Consider the following 19,293-nt stretch of genomic DNA (forward strand, 5'->3'; position numbering starts at 1 on the left):
ATCAAGTTGTTGAGTGGTCTTTTTGTAAAGTAGAAGTTACCACAGGAACTAAATTGTAATTTGTCCTCATTCAGTGTAATTAGTGGATTTTTCAAAGTCACCTCTGGCTGTATACTTTCTAGAAATTTCACATCCCAGACTTACAAAGGATACACAACCTTATTTAAACCACACATCTGCATTGTATAAAGAAATCTAGATAGAGCTGTCTGATAGAAACATGGAAGGCTATGTAGGAGGGAAGATTGATTTTGAGTAGGCTAAAAGGTTGGCACAACATTGTGGTCTGAAGGGCCTATACTGAGTTGTCATGTTCTATGTTTGTTAATGCAGAAAGAAAATGTGTGTCAAAGTACAGAGCACAGCATGTACTGAACTACCAGTTTGAAGCACCCTAATTTCTGCCCTGGTCAAAACTGAACTTGATTTGCTGAGCTAGGCCTTCCATTCTGTACAAATTGGACTTGGAATGAGCTGATCTATGACATCCTTCAATAATCTAAAGATCTGCTAACGCAGACCTGAGGAGGTAATGAAACTCCCACTTACCAATGTCCATTGAATTGCAATCTAGCAAAATTCCTACTTTCCAGAGGGGAAAAAAATTGGGAAACAAGATTCAAGGTAATGCAAACTGCTGTGAGGTTTTGTCTGGTTCCAACTTTGTTTTCTCAAACTTGTTGTGCTACCATTTCATTGTAGATTGCATATTGTGTTACCCCGGTCAAAGTGCCATTTTTTTGTGTCATTGGTTTTCAATAGCTGGCTGAATTCATCCCAATTTATGAACTGGGGCTACATAGGAAACATTTATCATTATAGCAATTGGGAACAAGGATCAGAACCTCCTGTGAAAATTCCCCTCCCACAGCTGCTCAGGGGGTATCAGCCCAATCAGCGTTGACACAGTATTACACCTGCAAATTGTATCCATCAAACATTGAGATAGTCAGTGTGAACAAACCCACAATCTTACTAAGATTATAAATTATGGATTGGGGAAAATAAAATGGAAACTGCTAATAGGCGCTTATTGGTTCATCTCCACCTTCCCACTATTTCCAGTATAGCATCTGGAGCTTAACATGTTTACGCAGTGATAGCCTTTGGGAAATAAATAATTATAGAATCTTAGAATGAGGCAGCATGGAAGGAGGCGACTGTGTGCACTCTGTGTTGGCACTAATTACACACAATCACCTGTTCTTTTTTCCTAATAATTCCCCTTTTAGCATTTGTCCAATTTTTGGGGAAAATGCCACTGAATTTATTTATCCTTGTAGGTAATGTATACCAGACCATCATAACTTATTTGGAGTGGCAGGGATGGGGGGGACATAATCTTGTCTTTGTCTTTTGGCCAACTGCTTTAAATCAATGTCTTTTGGTTATCAATTTCTCTGCTACGAGAAACAGACACTATTGGTTTATGCTTTTAACTGTTTTCATGATTGTGAACATTATCTCTTTTAAACAGTTCTAAACAGAATGGGCATAATTTCACAAATCTAACTGAAAAATTTCATTGGTAGTACCATTCTGGGAAAACACTTCACTTCTCACACATCCCAATCTTGTTCCTGAAGCATGGCATCCAGGTTTGGATTAACTGTTCCAGGTGGAAGCTTTGAATTATTAAAGTTTAGCCTAAGTTCTTTTCTATTTTACTCCTTGGCTCTATTTTTCAAGCTAAAGATCTTCTGTGTGTGTTCTTATACAGCCTCTTGTCCTGCTACTTACAAAAAATTGCTTTGTATCATTCACTTTATCTTCCTTTATGCCAAAACTCAAATCGCAGTGCTTCTCTACATTAAATTTAATCTCTGAATATAGAAAGAAAGTTAGCTACACAAAAAGTTGCTCATACAGAGATGATCAAAAACTGAGTCAAAATGTTAGGCTTTATGGACCATCCTTTGAATGAAGACTGCTGGAGCATGTTTGAGAAAACATAATTTTTTATAAGTCTTGCAGTTGTAGATGAAGGAGATTAATAGTTTTTGGAGGAAGGATATGGAAATATTACTTCTTGTGCAGAAGAATTTTAAATGGAATCTATTTACAATGTTCTCTTGAAGATGAAGGCCACAATGTTGTTATAGAGTCATGGTTATATAGAGTCCTTCAGCCTACTGTGATCAAACTGACCATCAAGTACCCATCTGTACTAATCCCCTTTATCAGCACGTAGTCCATAGCTCTCTATACCTTGGTGATTCAGCTTTATTTATTGAGATAATGAAAGAGCACCAGGCTGTGCATTTCAGATTCCAGCCACCCTCTAGGTGGGGGAGGCAAGTTCTTCCTCAGATTCCCTCTGATCTTACCAATTACCCTAAGTGTGTTTCTTTAAGTTTTAGATAACTCCACTGTTCGGGATGTTTTCTTACTATCTCTCCTCACAGAAGCAAATAAAATGATAAAAAAAAATTCCAAACATATTGTTAGGTTTATATCTAGAAGAATAGGAATGAAATTCACCTTTGATTGTTGACATTAGCTGCATGGGAATGTCAACTATTGATGATCCATGGCCTTTTGTCAAACTCAATTCCTGGTTTAATATTTTTATATTCATTTAGTACTAATAACCACTAATCTGTTTACTCCCCGTAGTTAAGAAAGGGATCAAGGATGTAATCTTTGATTTGAACTGCAGTTTTAATTTTTGCACAGCTAAAACCACCTTAGTTTAATGGCATAGATTTGCTTGAATGAATTACCTTAAGAACAGGTACATGTTTAAAAGGGAGGAAATCAATGTAGTACTTATAGGCAACAGAGCTTTTTGTACCCGCAGGATATTCCGGATAGCTTTACAACCAATTAATATTCAAATATATTCAACTGGCAAAACCCTGATCACCACTACAGTTTAGCAACACTGATCACTTTGCACTAAAATGGATTTTTTTTCTAATTGCATTTCATTTTCTTGTAAAAATGTCTATCATTTGTTTTTCTTGTGAATGCTATTTTTATGACGTAATGTGCCTATGATGTTGCTGCAAATAAGTCTTCCATTGCACGAGTGCTTGTGCATACGAGTCATTGGCTTTGTATTATTATTGCTTCATTGACAGTCGCCTTGTGTGCAGCACAGTTCCATAGAAAGCAGTGATGCAAGTGAGCTGATAATGTTGATAGCAGCCTGTCCTTCCTGCCAGTACACAGCTTCAGGAAGGATCAAGATTATCTGTCTGTTTGCATCACTGCTTTCTATTATTGCTCACCCTTCGACAGTGCTTCATGAGAAAAGTAACTAGGTACAAATGGCTTCCATGGGGTTGTCCCAGTTAAAAACATCTCTTTCTTCCCTTTTTATAACTCGTTTGAAGAATTTATCTACATCTTCAGCACCTCTGTTGTTGCACCTCAACTAATTGCCCAAGTCACGTGTAAAGTTTTAAGAGCCATTTCATTTGCCAGATCCGTACAAAGGATAGAGACGTAGCAGGTGTTCCCGTACTGGTTAGGGAGTTGGGTAAATGCAGAAATGGTTCCAATGAGATATGGACAAAGACAGAGGTAAGTAGTTTTGATAATGAGTTTTCGAGCTTAGTCAAGGTCGACTTAGGGACTGTCTGTCCCAAGCTTAGTTACTGACATTATGTGGGTAAAGAAGTCAGCACTTCCCACACAATATATCACAGGGGAAAATAAGATATTTTTAAATATAGAGCACCAGGAAAATGTATCTTCTATGAAAGATCTTCAGTGAAAATTACCTGCCAGATGTTCTCTTTCTATGCTGCACTTTTACTCCGTTCTGAGACATCGTGGAGTAGGAGCTGGTTATTTATCTGGTTCAAAAGTCTGAACTCTCACGAATGCAGCATTCCTACAAAATAGCACTAAGCATCTAGTCAAAATCTAGTAAAGATCTCAAATCCACAACCTTCTCACTCAACGGGTGAGAATAGCATTGCATCTGAGGCTTCCTCAAGTGAAGTAATTCTGCATGAGATGATGGAGCATGGAGGGAGAGTGTTATAATGGGGTGACATGTGGACAGGAGCTGCTGCTGGGATTGAGAGAGTCCTGCCCAAGTCAGATATTGGATCTAATGCCAGTGATCCCTCTTCTTCTTTGGTCATCAGGCTTAACGTTTCAGAGAAGATTCTCTCCAGCTTTCTGAATGTCAGCTTGGCCAATGACGCGGATTATGGGACCTTCACCTGTTTCATAGGAAAAGAGTCCATGACCTTCACCCTGGAAAAGACAAGTGAGTCAAACATTGTTAGGCCGTGGTTCCTCCAGCAGCAAATGCCAAGGTTTTGTTCTTTTGTCTTTCTCTTTATGTTTTGCTCATCTTGAGGTGTATTGGTTCGAAGTTGAACAGATTTGGCTTTGTGTTACCATACTTGAGCGTGGTTGACATTGCCTTGAGTAGAAATCATATCCTTGCTTCCCAATAATTGCATCCCTTACCTTGATCAGCAAAATGAAAGAGCCATAAAGAGATGGTTGGTGCTATACAATCTCAGTACTATCTCAATGGATAGCAATGTATTCTCAGAATGAAAATGAAGATCCCCTCTGCTTTATGGTCCTGCTCTAAAGTTTGTGCTAGGACACTCTGTAACCTGTTAGATTCACAAAAAACTGCTGATGCTAGTATCTGGAACATCACAAATCTACTGGAGGAACTCAGCGTGACAAGTGGCACTGGTGGATGGAAAAAAACTGTTGACATTCCAGGATGAAACTCTGCCTCGGGACTCTTGCAGGGTTTCAGCACAAGATATCACCAATTTCTCTTCTCCCAGCGATGCTGCTTGATTGACCCACTGAGTTCCTTCAGTAGATTTTGTGTCAAACACGGTCCTACATTGTGAAATACTTCGGTACCTTCGATCAGCCTAAATGCTTTCTAGTTATTGTTTACTGTCTCTCTCTCAGTTGTAGGTGTTGCCAGTCATGTCCCAGCAGTACTAGGTGCCATTTTGGTGCTTGGTGCATTGCTCCTGGCTGGATTGCTGTATGTGAAGTGCAGACTGGACTTTCAGCTCTGGTACAGAAACAAATATGGAGAGTTTGAAGTCAATGGTAAGTGATGTTTATTCCTGAAGTTTACTTTAGTTACCAAAATATTAATATAAGATGTCCTGAACCCGCCTGCAATGCTTCACTTGAAGCTCTGCTTACATGACCTGAAAACATCCTGAATATTTTGTTTTAACCCTAATAAAACAGAATACTCAGCAAACACAAGGATATCTGCAAATAAGCTGGAAATTCAAACAACACACACAAAATGCTGGTGGAACACAGCAGGCCAGGCAGCATCTATAGGGAGAAGTACTGTCGACGTTTTGGGCCAAGACCCTTCGTCAGGACTAACTGAAAGAAGAGATCTTTTCTACATCACTATCTCTTCTTTCAGTTAGTCCTGAGAAAGGATCTCAGCCTGAAACATCGACTGTACTTCTGTCAACCTGTAACTGTTACCTGCTCAGTTGAGGAAAAACACCAGAGACACGAAATTACCTCTGAAGCGGCTTTTATTCAGGGAGGAGTTCGCAGCCCCCACGCACTTCAGGCATACAGTAACCAACTCCCAATTTGTCGGTTTACAAAGGTCATACTTATACCCAAAAGCAGGGTACTACATTCGCAAATATGGTTACTGATTCGAATTCATCAATTGATTGGCTATTGCATAGCTAAGCATGCGAATTACTCAGAATTAGCAACGGTTAAAACGTAATACCTAGAATTAATACTGTCACACTTCAAAACACTTGAAATAGGTATCCTCAAAATACTTTGCCAAGCACATTGTCTTGTGGTGGCAGGTTCCCTTTTCCTTGTGGTCTCCACGTCTGGCCTGGCACTTTATTTTAGCTACCTCTCCTTACTTCCCCAATGACGTACCTCTCTCTTGTCCTGTCTACATACTTTGCTACACTTATCCCTCGCCCATCCCCTCTACACGTACCCCTTACCCTTTTCACATTCTCACTTCTTCCTATAGATGATGCCTGGCCTGCTATGTTCCACCAGCATTTTGAGAATACTCAGCCTGCTGTTTTAGTAATTGGAAATAATAAATGCTGGAGGACTGTATGCCTTCTGATTGGGCAACACCTATGGTGAGAGAAGCACATTTACTAAAGTAAGGCAGCTCTATCTAGAAGTTCAGTTTACTGCTTTGTTCACAAGTGGTCACTGAACAACGTCTCACAATACACGTCTGTTTCTTCTCAGCTGACCAATCACAAAACCCCCTTGGTCTTCTAAATTCCAGGGAACACAATCCTACACTGTGAAGTTTGTCAGCATAACTAAACCGTCGTCATCCAGATATAATTTTGGTTAAGACAATGCTGCGTCCTCTCCAAGGCAAATCCACTCTTCCTGAGGGATGGTGGGAGAGATGTTCATAGTTCTTCAGTCGTAGTCAGTACAGCAGTAACATAGTGTTCATCCTGTGTTCCAGTCCACTAAATACTGTATAAAGGGCTAATATTCTGGTAGCCTTTTTGATTAAAACTATGTAAATAATACACCCCAATGTCACAAACCTTTGTGCTCAGTGGCCCATTTATATTCTGGAGCCGAAGCACACTGAAATTGTTTGCATTATGTGCATATTGAGATACAGATCTTGCATGAAAACTGAAACAGGTCCTAACCAGAGGGATGATGCAAGCTTTGGTGTTAGTTAGAGAGCCATGATGTCCGTAGGTCACTTGGAGTGAATTCTGGTACATCTGTTACCTCAGGGAGGTGCCTCTTATCCTTCAGGGCTACTGATCATCCAACCTCATACACTGCTGGTCCTCATCACTTTAGACCAATCCTCTCACCAGGCAGTATCATGACCTCATCCTATTCATCTGCCCAATCACAACCCCTTTCACTAATCTCCCTTGCACTGTGTACATTAGGATGGTGGTGCAGTCATTAGTGCTGCTGCCACACACCCCCATGACCCGGGTTTCAGCCCAACTTGCGGTGCTTTCTGTGTGGAGTTTGCACATTCTCCCTCGACTGTATAAGATTCCCCCTCGTGCTCCGATTCCCTCTCACATCCCGCAGTTTTGCTGGTTGGTAAACCTGCAAGTGTAACTTGTTCCTACTCTGAGTGTGTGGCAGGGGAGTTGGAAGAGACTTGATGAGCAGGTTGCAGTGGTATTAATGGACAGAAGAGAATATTTGAGATCCGGCATCGACTTGATGGGCCAAATAGTCTCCTTCTACATTACAGGAATTTACGAACATACCTGTATAGTGTTCTTTCTTCACTCACCCTCTTCCCCTTACGGGATCTGTAGACTACGACCAGTCTGATATTTTCTGCATATGGCAAGGGGGTCAGCCAGGTAACAATATTGGGACAAGATTCAAAATTTCCATTCTGCAAATGTGTTGATCAGGAATGCTGGGCTGTTAATTTCTGCTTGTGATTCTCCTCCCAGATGGTAAGCTATATGATGCTTACGTTTCCTACGTATCTGCTGCTGATGACCGGAAATTCGTCAACTTCATCCTGAAGCCACATTTGGAGAATCGATATGGCTACAAGCTGCACTTAGATGACAGTGATATCCTGCCGGGGTCAGGTACCTCTCCTCAGCTGTTAATCAGAAGTCTGTTACACTTCTTCCGTTCTGGATTGCAGGCCCCAGGGAGGAATCTAGATGCTGGGATACATTTCTTTTCCGTGCTGCCAGCTACCAGTGTCACCAAAGTATCTATTCACAATGAGTAACTTACAGTGAACATCAGCAGACAACTTTGCAGTGAGCAGTATTGCATTTGGGCTGAATTGTTCAGATGCACGTGTTCAATCAGGAATCATTGAATAAAAACCAGGAGCTGAGTTTCATTGTCTCTTTTGCAGGGACATTTAGAGCCTTTACTCTCTTTACCTTGTTCAAGACTGACAAATTGGCTTTGATCTTGAGCTGATTGGTTTGCAAGGCTATAACATGCTCTTAATTCCCATTTTAAATCCCCACACAACCTAAGGCCTTTTATGATTCAAGCTCACCAGGATGTATGAATAAGGAAACTGAGAATCTGTACTGAATCAGTAATGCATTCATTTAAATCATGATTTATAAATTTACTTGAAAAAATGTCCTTGTCATAAATTTGTGTGTCTTACATAGCTAGTACGATGTACTATCTCCTCAAACCTCTTCGCTAGTTTGCCATTCTATAATGTTTCTCTTTTGATCTAGAACCCTCTGCAGAGCTAATAATGAACATTAGTCGCTGCCGCCGTCTGATCGTGGTACTGAGCAAGGCATACCTGGAGCAGGACTGGTGCAGGCTGAACTTCAGGTATTATTCACTCTATTCAGCTGAGAAGTGGCTCGGAGTGAGGCAATGTGGTGTTTACTTTACAGTCTTTTCAAAGAATGTCCACAGGATTTATGGTTCTCTTACAGATCAATGTAATGTACTCTTCAACTCTAGTGTAATTCTAAGCAGTAGTGTGTCAGGATTCTCTTCAATGATTTCAGTTCAACCTTCAGTACCATCAGCCCTGAGCTTCTGCAAGAGAAGCTCTCCAAACTCGACCAGGTCCCATCTGCAGGTGGATCTCAAACTTCCTCTCTGACAGGAGGCAGTGTGTGAGACGAGGCAAGCACTTCTCCACATCCCACTCACTCAGCATTGGGGCACCACAGGGGTCTGTTCCCTCCCTCTCCTATTTTCTCTGAAACAGTGACTGCAACCCCAGTGATCCATCTCTTGAACTTATCAAGATGTGGACTAATCACCAGAGGTGAAGAATCCAATTATCACCAGGAAGTAAACTAGTTAGTATCTGGTGCAATCACAACAACTTGGCGCTGAATGCCCTGAAAACCATAGAGTTGCAATCTAACCTCAGGGGAATGGCTCTGCTCTCCACCCACTTGTCATCAACATCTCTACAGCTAGCACTGTTTCAACAGTCATTATTTCACAGGCTCTCATGTGGGAGAACCATATCTCCTTCATTAACAAAGAGGCTCGGCAGAGGATGCACTGCATGAGCCAGTTGGTAAATTTCTTTCTTCCCCAGAACAAACTGGTGCAAATTTATACTGCTGTCATGGAGAGTGTCCTCATGTCAGCCATTACTGTCTGGTTTGATTCTACATGCTCTCACAGTATCCAAAATCTACAGCAGGACAATAGAAAAGATTATTGGCTGCAGTCTACCATCACTGCAGGGACTTGTATGTTCGCAGGACAAAGAACCCAGGCAGAAGAAAAAATCACTCTGGACAGTACCCACCCAGGAGACTGACTTCTCCAAAAGCTCCCTCTGTAAAGCACCATAGGTAAATTAGAACAAAATATCATATCATCTGAAAAATTTATTTTCCCAGGCAGTTAATCTGATTGACCATTCTAGTTAGCCCCACCTCTCTCTATTGATTACCTCAGTCACTGCACTGCTTTAAATCACTGTTTAGAATGCTGTTTACGTTGTAAATACATACTGGTATTATACACATTTTTCATATCTGTACTTCTAACATTATTTTTATATAATACTTTATTCTGTATAATTGGTGAATGTTGTTGTTCTTTGTGTATATGAAGCCAGGTGAGGGAGGGGGAGGGGTGCAGTTGGGAGACAGGCACGTAGGCAAGAGGTAAAGGGGCTGGAGGGGGTAGAAGGAAACACCGGGGACCAGATGGGGCTAATTGGGGAGGCGGAGACAGAGGCTTAAGTGTGGTAAGTGGGTGACAAAAATGTAACAAGTGCTGGAATTTGATGAATAAGGAAGGTGATAATGGAATATAGGAGAGAGATGGGTACCCAACAGGGAGGAGATTCAGGGGGTAATGGCTATAAGGGTGTGGTGAACTACATATACCTGTCTGGACACCCCCCCCCCCCCCCCCCCCCCGGCTGACTGCTCCTTTGGCTCCTCCCATGGACCCTGGTATAAAAGTGATTGGAGACACAGCCCCGGCCTCAGTCTCCAGGATGTAGTAAGGTGGTCAATTGCTGCTTGTTCTTTCTTCCAGCCAATAAAAGCCTATATCTTGCCTCACGTCTCCGAGAGTTATTGATGGTGCATCAAAGTGTTACCTGAAATTGGAAACTTCAGCATACATACCCTTAGTTTATAGACAACCCAAGCAGAATATGAGCTGTTCTTTGTCTAGCTTCCAGTTGACTTCACCCTGGCAGTAAAGGAGGTCAAGGATGGACAGCTTGGTGTAGGAATGGCAAGTGAAGTTCAAGTATAACATAGCCAAAAGTTCAAGACGGCTGTTGTAGACGGAACACAGGTTCTCTGCAAACCAGTTGCTTAGTCTTGTTGGAGTAGAAGAGGCCACGTTGGGATGACTGTGCATAGTAGATGAGGTTGGAGGGGATGAATGTGAATCTTTGTCTTAGCCGGAAGGGCTATTTAGGTATCACTTCTATGCTTTTTAAACTGACTTTGCCAATTGCAGTTCAGAGATTAAAATTGTTTGCCATGTCTTAGATTGTACTTAAAGAACTGGTGAACTCTATATTTATTTGCAGATGGTATAACCAGATTATTTCTTAAATATAATGGATTACACATTAGTGATAATCATTACCTAGGACATACATTGTATCCTTAAACAATTCACCTCTTTAATTAATTGCATTATTTAATGGACTAATTACAGTCTTTATAATAGGAGATAGGGCCTGTGTGTTTTGTTTGTCAATTGAACACATTTCTGTATATTTAATCCATTAATATCACTGGGAAGGTGGATTCAACTGGGGATTGGGGGGAGGGGTTAATATAGTTGTTCTTATTTAACGTCAGCAATCAAAAATTACTTTCTCCTTCCGCAGTTTGTAAAATGTGTTGTAAGCATTTCAGCTTTTCCAGTGCAGATGCTCCTGAGAAAGCTGAGAAGGAAAGCAGAAGGATAAACTGTCAGGAAGGAAATTTTACATATTTCTCAGAAGGTTGAGATTTGCGGTCTTGTGTGTTGTGTGAGCTCAGTGCTGCAGGGGACCTCAGATGACGCTTGCTAATGCTGCAAATCCTCCTGCTCTGGATAAGATAAACTAATACAAGTCATTGGCTGAATCTGAATGACTGGTTTCCACACAAAGCCTATTCAGCCACCAAGAAACCTAATGCAATATTTCCAAGAATAAAATAAAGGAGATGAGCAAACATATATTGGAAGTAAGAATCTAGATGTACTCTGTAGGGTAACAGTGAGCTAATGCTGTGGGGAAACTGATGGACTGGGCATGGCTCCATCTTGACTGACATTGAGCTTGGTGGAAGTAGTGTCACTTGTATCTTGTGCAGCCAGTCTTTATAGTAAAGAAATTTTTGAACCTTGCTGAGACCAGACAGTAACTTTCAGTCACCTCCTCATATCTACGCCTTGAAGAGGGCTACACTCTGACTAATTAGAAAACTGACCTCATCAACTCTAGAGGACTTCCATCCATCCACTGTCACCAAACTCATAATTCCCTTACCCCACACTGCTCACTTCTACCTCCTACCCAAGATCCACAAACCTGACTGTCTGCTTAGGCCTATTGTCTGCCTGCTCATGCCCCACTGAACTTATGTCCTCATACCTCAACTGCATTCTATTCCCCTTGGTTCATTTCCTTCCCACCTACATCCACAACACCCTGTAACTTTCAGTTCCCTGGCCCCAACTCCCTCATTTTCACCTTGGATGTCCAGTCCCTAAACATTTCTATCCCCCCATCAAGAAGGCTTTAAAGCTGTCTGCTTCTTTCTCAATAAAAGACCCAACCAGTTCCCCACCACCACCCCATGTCTGGCAGAACTGGTCCTCACCCTCAACAACCTTTCCTTCAGCTCCTCCCACTTTTCTCCAGACTCAAGAGGTAGCCATAGGTACCTACAGGGGCCACAGCTATGTCTGCCTTTTTGTTGGCTACATAGAAAAGTCCATGTTCCAAGCCTTCTCCAGTAATGTGCCCCACTCTTCCTCCAATACATTGAAATGTGCACCCTTGCTGATCTCATCAATTTCAACAACCTTCCTTTTAATAGCCACCCCGCCCTTAAATGCACTTGGTCCATTTCTGACACCTCCTTCCCCTTTTTCAATCTCTGCCTCCATCTCTGGAGATAAACCATCAGCCAGCCTTTTTTTTTTTATAAACCTACTGATTGCCACAGTTGTCTTGACTATATCTCTTCCCACCTGGTCTCCTGTAAAAATGCTATTACCTTTTCTCAGTTCCTTGGTCTCCGCTGCATCTGTTCCCAAGGTATGGCTTTCCTTTCCAGGACATCAAAGATGTTGTCTTCCTTCAAAGAACTTCCTCCACCATTGATGCTGCCCTCACCCTCATCTCCTCCATTTTCTAAACATCCACACTCAACCCATCTTCACACCACATTAACAGTGACAGAGTTCATTTTGTCCTCACCTACGACACAATGAGCCTCCACAATCGAAGCATCATTCTCCTCAACTTCTGTCATCTCCAAAGGGAGACTACCACCCCCACCCCCCCGCTTTCCACAAGAATCGTTCCCTCCATGATTCCCTTGTCCATTCGTTCCTTTCCACAAACCTTCGGCCCGGTACTTAACCCTGCAGCAGCCAAAGTGCCTCATCTGCCCGTTCACCTCTTTATTAACCTCTATTCATGGTCCCAAACAGTCCTTCCAGATGAGACAACACTTCACCTATGAATCCGCTGGGGTCATCTATTGTGTCTGGTGCTACTGATGAGGCCTGTTGTAAATTGGGAGATCGCTTCAAGTGCCTCCAATCCATCCACCAAAATCAAAACTTTCTGGAGGCCGAACATTTTAATTCTGATTCCCATTCCCACATTTCAATCCATGGTGACCTCTTGTGCCACAATGAGGCCACCCCCAGGTGGAGGAGCAACACCTTATATTCTGTCTGGGTAGCCTCCAACCTGATGGCATGAATTTCAATTTCTCCTTCTGGTAAAAGAAAATTCACTCCCCTCCTTCTATTCCTTACTCTGGCCTCTTACCTCTTCTCACATGCCTATCACCTACCACTGGGTCTCCCCCCTCCTCCCCTTTCTCCTATGCTTCACTCACCTCTCCTGTCAGATTCTTTCCTCTCCAGTCCTTTACCTTTCCTACCCATCATCTTTAAGCTATCCCCTCCTCCCATCTTTTTATTCTGTCATCTTGTCCCTTCCTCTCCAGTCATGAAGAAGGATCTTGACCTGAAACGCTGACTGTTTGTTCATTTCCAAAGCTGCTGCCTGGCCTGCTGAGTTCGTCCAGCATTTTATGTCTGTCACTTTGAATGGCTAAAGCCTGAAATGTACAGATTGAATTATGTCCAGCTACAGGGCCTAACGTCTAAAGAGTGGTGTAAGACTCAGTATTGTGGTTTGATTTGTGTGGTCAGAGTCCTTCAGCACTTAGAGATGTACCTTGTAATCCACAGAGAAGCACTCTGGAATCTACTGGATCTCTCCAGGAAGCCCATCTTTATCATGTTTGAGAACCATTACAGAGAATTGTCTCACCCTGCCATACAACTCCTTAAAGCGCAGAAGAAGAACATCACTCTCCTACTCTGGACTGCCACATCAATGGTACAGTGTCTTACCTTCTAAGCTAACTGTGAATGAAACCCAAATCAAAAATAACTATCTTAAATATTCTTTGTACATTCACACACAAGAATGCAAGATGACGTTTAAAGATTGCATTTCATGATGAGATGACACTGAAAAAAAATGGGGAAGTGGGAGCCAACGCTGTAGGAAGTCTCATTCTGCATGACCTGTCCCTTCACTAGTGAACCAGCCCTCATTCAATGGGCATTCTGAAGCAAGCATGAAGATGAGGTGCAAACTTCAAGGTTCACTAAATGGTGAGAACATGCAGATCCAGAGCTTAGTATCATTACGACAGATCAAATTAAAATTTGTCATTGGAATGTTTAGACCACAAGGCGTAGGAGCAGAATTAGGTCATTTGGCCCAATGAGTCCACACCGCCATTTTATCATTGCTGAACCATTTCCCCCCTCAACCCCATTTTCCTGCCTTCTACCCCTAATCTTTCTTTGCTGACTAATTGAGAACCTGTCAACCATCAGTTTAAATACACCCAGTGATCCGACTGGGGAACAGACAGAAGCAGGGCTTTGCATTGTTCATTTGTATAAAGGAACTCAGTAACCTACCCTAGGCCCAATATATTGATGCAATTATAAGACCAAAAGACATAGGAGCATAAGATATTAATTGGCTGATCCAATTTTCCCCTCAACCCCAATCTCCTGCCTTCTCCCTGTATCCCTTCATGCCCTGACCAATGACGAATCTACCAACCTCTGCCTTAAATATACATAAAGACTTGACCTCCACAGCCAGTTGTTAAAACAAATTCCACAGATTCACCACACTCTGGCCAAAGAAATTCCACCACATCCCCATTCAAAATGGATATCCCTGTATTCTGAGGCTGTGCCCCCGGTCCTAAACTCACTCACCACTGGAAACATTCTCTCCACATCCACATTCGATGAGATACCCCCATTCTACTAAATTCCGGTGGGTAAAGGCCCAGAGCCATGAATTACTCCACATACAATATCCTTTCAATGCCAGAATCATTCTCGTCAATCTCCTCTAAACACTCTCCAATGTCAGCACACCCTTTCTTAAATAAGGGACCAAAAACTGCACACACTACTCCAAATGAGGCTTCACCAGTGCCTCAGCATCACATCCTTGCTTTTATATTCCAGTCCTCTCAAAATGAATGCTAACATTGTATTTGTCTTCCTGACCACTGACAAGCTGCAAATTAGTGAACCTTGCATTAGGACTCTCAAGTCCCTTTGCACCTCAGAGTTTTGAATTTTCTTCCCGTTTAGAAAATAGTATATACTTTTATTCCTTCTACCAAAGTGCATGGCCATACAGTTCCAAAAAACTGTATTCCATTTGCCACTTCTTTGCCTATTCTCCTAATCTGTCCTCGTCTTTCTGCAGACTCTTTGATTCCTCAACACCAACTGCCCTCCATCTCTCTTTATATTGTCTGCAATCAATTCCATCATTGACATACCTGTAAAAAGAAATGGTCCTATCATTGACCCCTGAGAAAACACCACTAATCACCAACAGCCAAGCAAAGGTTCCATTTATTCCCACTTCTTGCTTCCTGCCAATTCCCCAATGCTCTTTCCATGCTGGTATCTTTCCTGTAATACCATGGGCTCTTATCCTATTAAGCAGCCTCATGTGCAGCATCTTGTCAAAAGCCTTCTGAAATCCCAAGTATACAACATCCACTGATTCTCCTTTGTCTATCCTACTTGCTATTTCTTCAAAGAATTCTAACAGATTTGTCAGGCAAGATTTTTCCTTGGGGAAACCATGCTGGCTATGGCCTACTTTATCATGTGCTTCCATGTACTCCAAAACCAGATCCTTAACAATCAACTCCAACATCTTCCCAACCACTCAGGCCAGGCTAACTGGCTGGTAAGTTCTTTTGCCTTCCACCCTTCATGATGAGTGGAGTAACATTTGCAATTTTCCAGTCCTCCGGAGCATTCCAGAATCTAGTGATTCTTGAAAGATTATTACCCATGCCTTCACAATCTCCTCAGCCACATCTTTCAGAGCTCTGGGCTGTGGTCCTTCTGGTCCAGGTGACTTATCTACATTCAGACCTTCCAGTTTCACAAACATCTTCTCCCTAGTAATAGCAACAACACTCACTTCTGCTCCCTGATGCTCTTGGACTTTAGGCATACTGCTGGTGTCTTTCACATTGAGTATTTTGCATCAGTCTTCATTCAGTTCATCCACCATTTCTTTGTCCCCATTACTACCAGCATCATTTTCCAGCGGTCCAGTGACTACTCTCAGCTCTTTTTTTCCTCTGCAAACACTTGGGTATATTTTTTGAATTTGTTGGCTAGCTTACCTTTATATTTCATCTTTTGCCTGACAGCTTTTTTATTTGTCTTCAGTTGGATTTTTAAAAGTTTACCAATCCTCTAACTTACCACTAATCCTCTACTATATGCCCACTCTTTTGCTTTTATCTTGGCTTTGACTTCCCTTGTCAGGCACTGCTGCATCATCCCGCCTTTACTACAACTTTGGGATTTATCTATCCTGTGTCTTCTGAATTGCTCCCAGAAACTCCAACTATTGCTGCTTTGCTGCCTTCCTGCTAGTATTTCCTCCCAATCAACTCTGGCCAGCTCCTCTCCCATGCCTCTGTAATTCCCTTTACTCCACTGTAATACTGATACATCTGATTTCAACTTCTCAAATTATAGGGTGAATTCTGTCAAATTATGATTGCTGCTTCCTAAGGGTTCCATTACCTTGAGCTCCCTAATTAGATCTGGTTCATTGCACAAGACCCAATCCAGAATAGCTGAATCCCTAGTGGGCTCAACTGCAAGTTGCTCTAAGAAGCCATCTCGTAGGTATTCTACAAGTTCTCTCTCTTAGGATCCAGTGCTAACCTGATTTTTCCAATCTACCTGCATGTTGTTTTATTTATGACTGCTCGAATTTCTGATTTTAGAATGTTAGGTCCTTCAGGATTCTTCTTGATGTTCGGTTTTTCTCGTCTTTGGTCTTCAAAATGTTATTTTATACATTCTGTCCTAACATTCTAAAATCAGAAATTCGAGCAACCATAAATAAAACAAATCATAACAGAGCAACTGGTCCAGACAACCGTATAACAATTATAGCACAGAAACAGGCCATCTCGGACCTTCTAGTCTGTGCTGAACACTTACTCTCACCTCGTCCCACCTACCTGCACTCAGTCCATAACCCTCCATTCCTTTCCTATCCATATACCTATCCAATTTTTTTTAAATGACAAAATCAAACCTGCCACTACCACTTCTACTGGAAGCTCGTTCCACACAGCTACCACTCTGAGTAAAGAAGTTCCTCCTCATGTTACCCCTAAACTTTTGCCCCTTAACTCTCAACTCATGTCCTCTTGTTTGAATCTCCCCTATTCTCAATGGAAAAAGCCTAACCACATCAACTCTATCTATCCCCCTCATAATTTTAAATACTTCTATCAAGTCCCCCCTCAACCTTCTATGCTCCAAAGAATAAAGACCTAACTTGTAACTTAGGTGCTGAAACCCAGGTAACATTCTAGTAAATCTCCTCTGTACTCTCTCTAATTTGTTGACATCTTTCCTGAACTGTACACAATACTCCAAATTTGGCCTCACCAATGCCTTGTACAATTTTAACATTACATTTTACCCTGTTCTCCAACTTGCAGCTCCATATATTTAAAAAAAAGCAAAAATCCCACTGAAATTAGCCATAATAAAAGGCACAAACAGAATTCAACTACTATAATGTTGTGTCTAACATTAATAAAAACATAATCAACAACGCCCATCTTAGAATCAGCTAAAGTAGCTTAAAGGTAATTAGTTAGCATGGGACCAGCCTATTGGTTCCTTCCTTTCAATCTATTGGGCGGGGGGGAGGGGGAGGGGTCGATTAGAGTAGGTTTTTTTCTTGATTGGGCAGTTCGTTTGATGGATTTCTCTTCCGTAAATGCGTCACTCCTTCTGGTTGTACTTGCGCTTTTTGGTTTAATCTGTACTTGCGTAACATTTCTTTTATATAATATTAAACTCAATTTTAAACATGGTTGTTAATAAAATTAATATAATATCTTGGAATTGGAACGGTGTCAATCATCCCATTAAGCGTAAAAAGATTTTTAAGAAATTAAAAACGCAATGCTGGTATTATTTTTGCGCAAGAAAATCATATACGAATACAGGATGGGGTTAGATTTTTTCGCTTTTGGAAAGGGCCTCTTTTTCACTCACTGTCGATTAGTAAAACAAGAGGCGTTTCTATATTTCTTAGTCCCAAAACCCCTTTTGTACACCTTAATACCTGATTTGATTGAAAGATATTTAATTACTGGTTTATTATGCGAGCAAAAGGTAGCTCTGGTGTGTGCATATGCACCTAATGTAGATAATTCTGATTTTTTTGAAGAAACTTTTTTCAGAGTTACCGAATCTCAATGAATATAAACTGATTATGGGTGGTGACTTTAACTGTTGCTTAAATCCAGCGATTGACAGGTCATCAACCAATCCGTCGCTTCCTAATAAAGCGGCAGGTTGTATTAACTCTTTTTTATTAGAATATGGCCCTGTCGATATTTGGAGATATAAACACCCCAATAATAAAGATTTCTCTTTTTTTTCACACGTCCATCACAAATATTCCCGAATTGATTACTTTTTTTTAGATACACGTCTGTTAAACTCCGTTGTTGAATGTGCGTATGACATCATTGCGCTTTCAGATCACGCGCCTTTAAAGTTAACCGTTAAGCTCCCGGATAGATTTTTGAAAATCTCTCAGTGGAGATTGAACCAAGTTTTGTTACAGGATCCAGTTTTTGTTAATTTTATTAAGGAGCCAATTTCTATATTTTTTGAATTTAATACAACCGAAGGAATGTCAAATCTGGTTATATGGAACACCTTGAAATCTTTTCTTAGTGGACAGATAATCTCATTCAGCGGCCTTGAGAAAGAAAACTAAAGCGGAATTGTCAGTGCTTATTAATAAAATTAAACAGATAGATAAAGCGTATTCAGTTAAACCTACTGAAGACCTATATAAAGAAAGGGTCGAACTTCAATCACAGTATGATTTACTTCTGACCTTTCCCATTGAACAGCAAATTTTTAAATCTAAAAGTTTATTTTATACACATGGGGGAAAATCTGCTAAACTTTTAGCGGGTCAGTTAAAGGCTGGGATGGTCAGAAAACAGGTTTTAGAAATTCGTCGACCAGATTGAACAGAAACTTTAGATCCTTATGAAATTAGTAAGATATTTATGGACTTTTATTCTAATCTTTATAAATCTGAATTCTATGATGGTAATATCACTATGAATAGATTTTTGCACAGGTTAAACATACATCAAATTTCGATTCAAGATGCTGATATGTTAGATGCACCTATTAAACAAGAGGAGATACAAGGCTATCTCCTCTATGCAATTAGGTAAAGCTCCGGGACCTGATGGTTATACATTAGAATTTTATAAGACCTTTCACGAAACGCTTATATCACATCTTCATCAAACGTTCACTGATTCTACATCTTCTGGGAACCTTCCTAAAACTTTTTATGAAGCACTAATTTCATTGATTCCAAAAAAAGGGAAAGACCCACTGGAATGTGTATCCTATAGACCTATTTCTTTACTGAATGTAGATTTTAAAATTCTAAGATTCTAGCAAATAGGCTTGAGAGTATCTTGCCTAATGTTACCTCAAATGATCAAA

The 19,293-nt window shown here is 41.1% G+C and overlaps 1 protein-coding gene across 1 annotated transcript in view; it reads left to right on the forward strand.

Annotated features, from left to right (window-relative positions):
• Positions 1-19,293, forward strand: part of sigirr (single immunoglobulin and toll-interleukin 1 receptor (TIR) domain) — a 45,887-nt gene that overhangs the window by 17,552 nt on the left and 9,042 nt on the right. The window contains exons 3-7 of the mRNA XM_059975579.1: positions 4,101-4,225; positions 4,903-5,049; positions 7,425-7,568; positions 8,193-8,295; positions 13,393-13,543. Of these exons, the coding sequence (XP_059831562.1) occupies positions 4,101-4,225; positions 4,903-5,049; positions 7,425-7,568; positions 8,193-8,295; positions 13,393-13,543 (670 nt within the window). The remainder of the gene's footprint in view (positions 1-4,100; positions 4,226-4,902; positions 5,050-7,424; positions 7,569-8,192; positions 8,296-13,392; positions 13,544-19,293) is intronic.

Source organism: Hypanus sabinus, chromosome 7 (assembly GCF_030144855.1).
Source record: "Hypanus sabinus isolate sHypSab1 chromosome 7, sHypSab1.hap1, whole genome shotgun sequence".
Taxonomy (NCBI): Eukaryota; Metazoa; Chordata; class Chondrichthyes; order Myliobatiformes; family Dasyatidae; genus Hypanus; species Hypanus sabinus.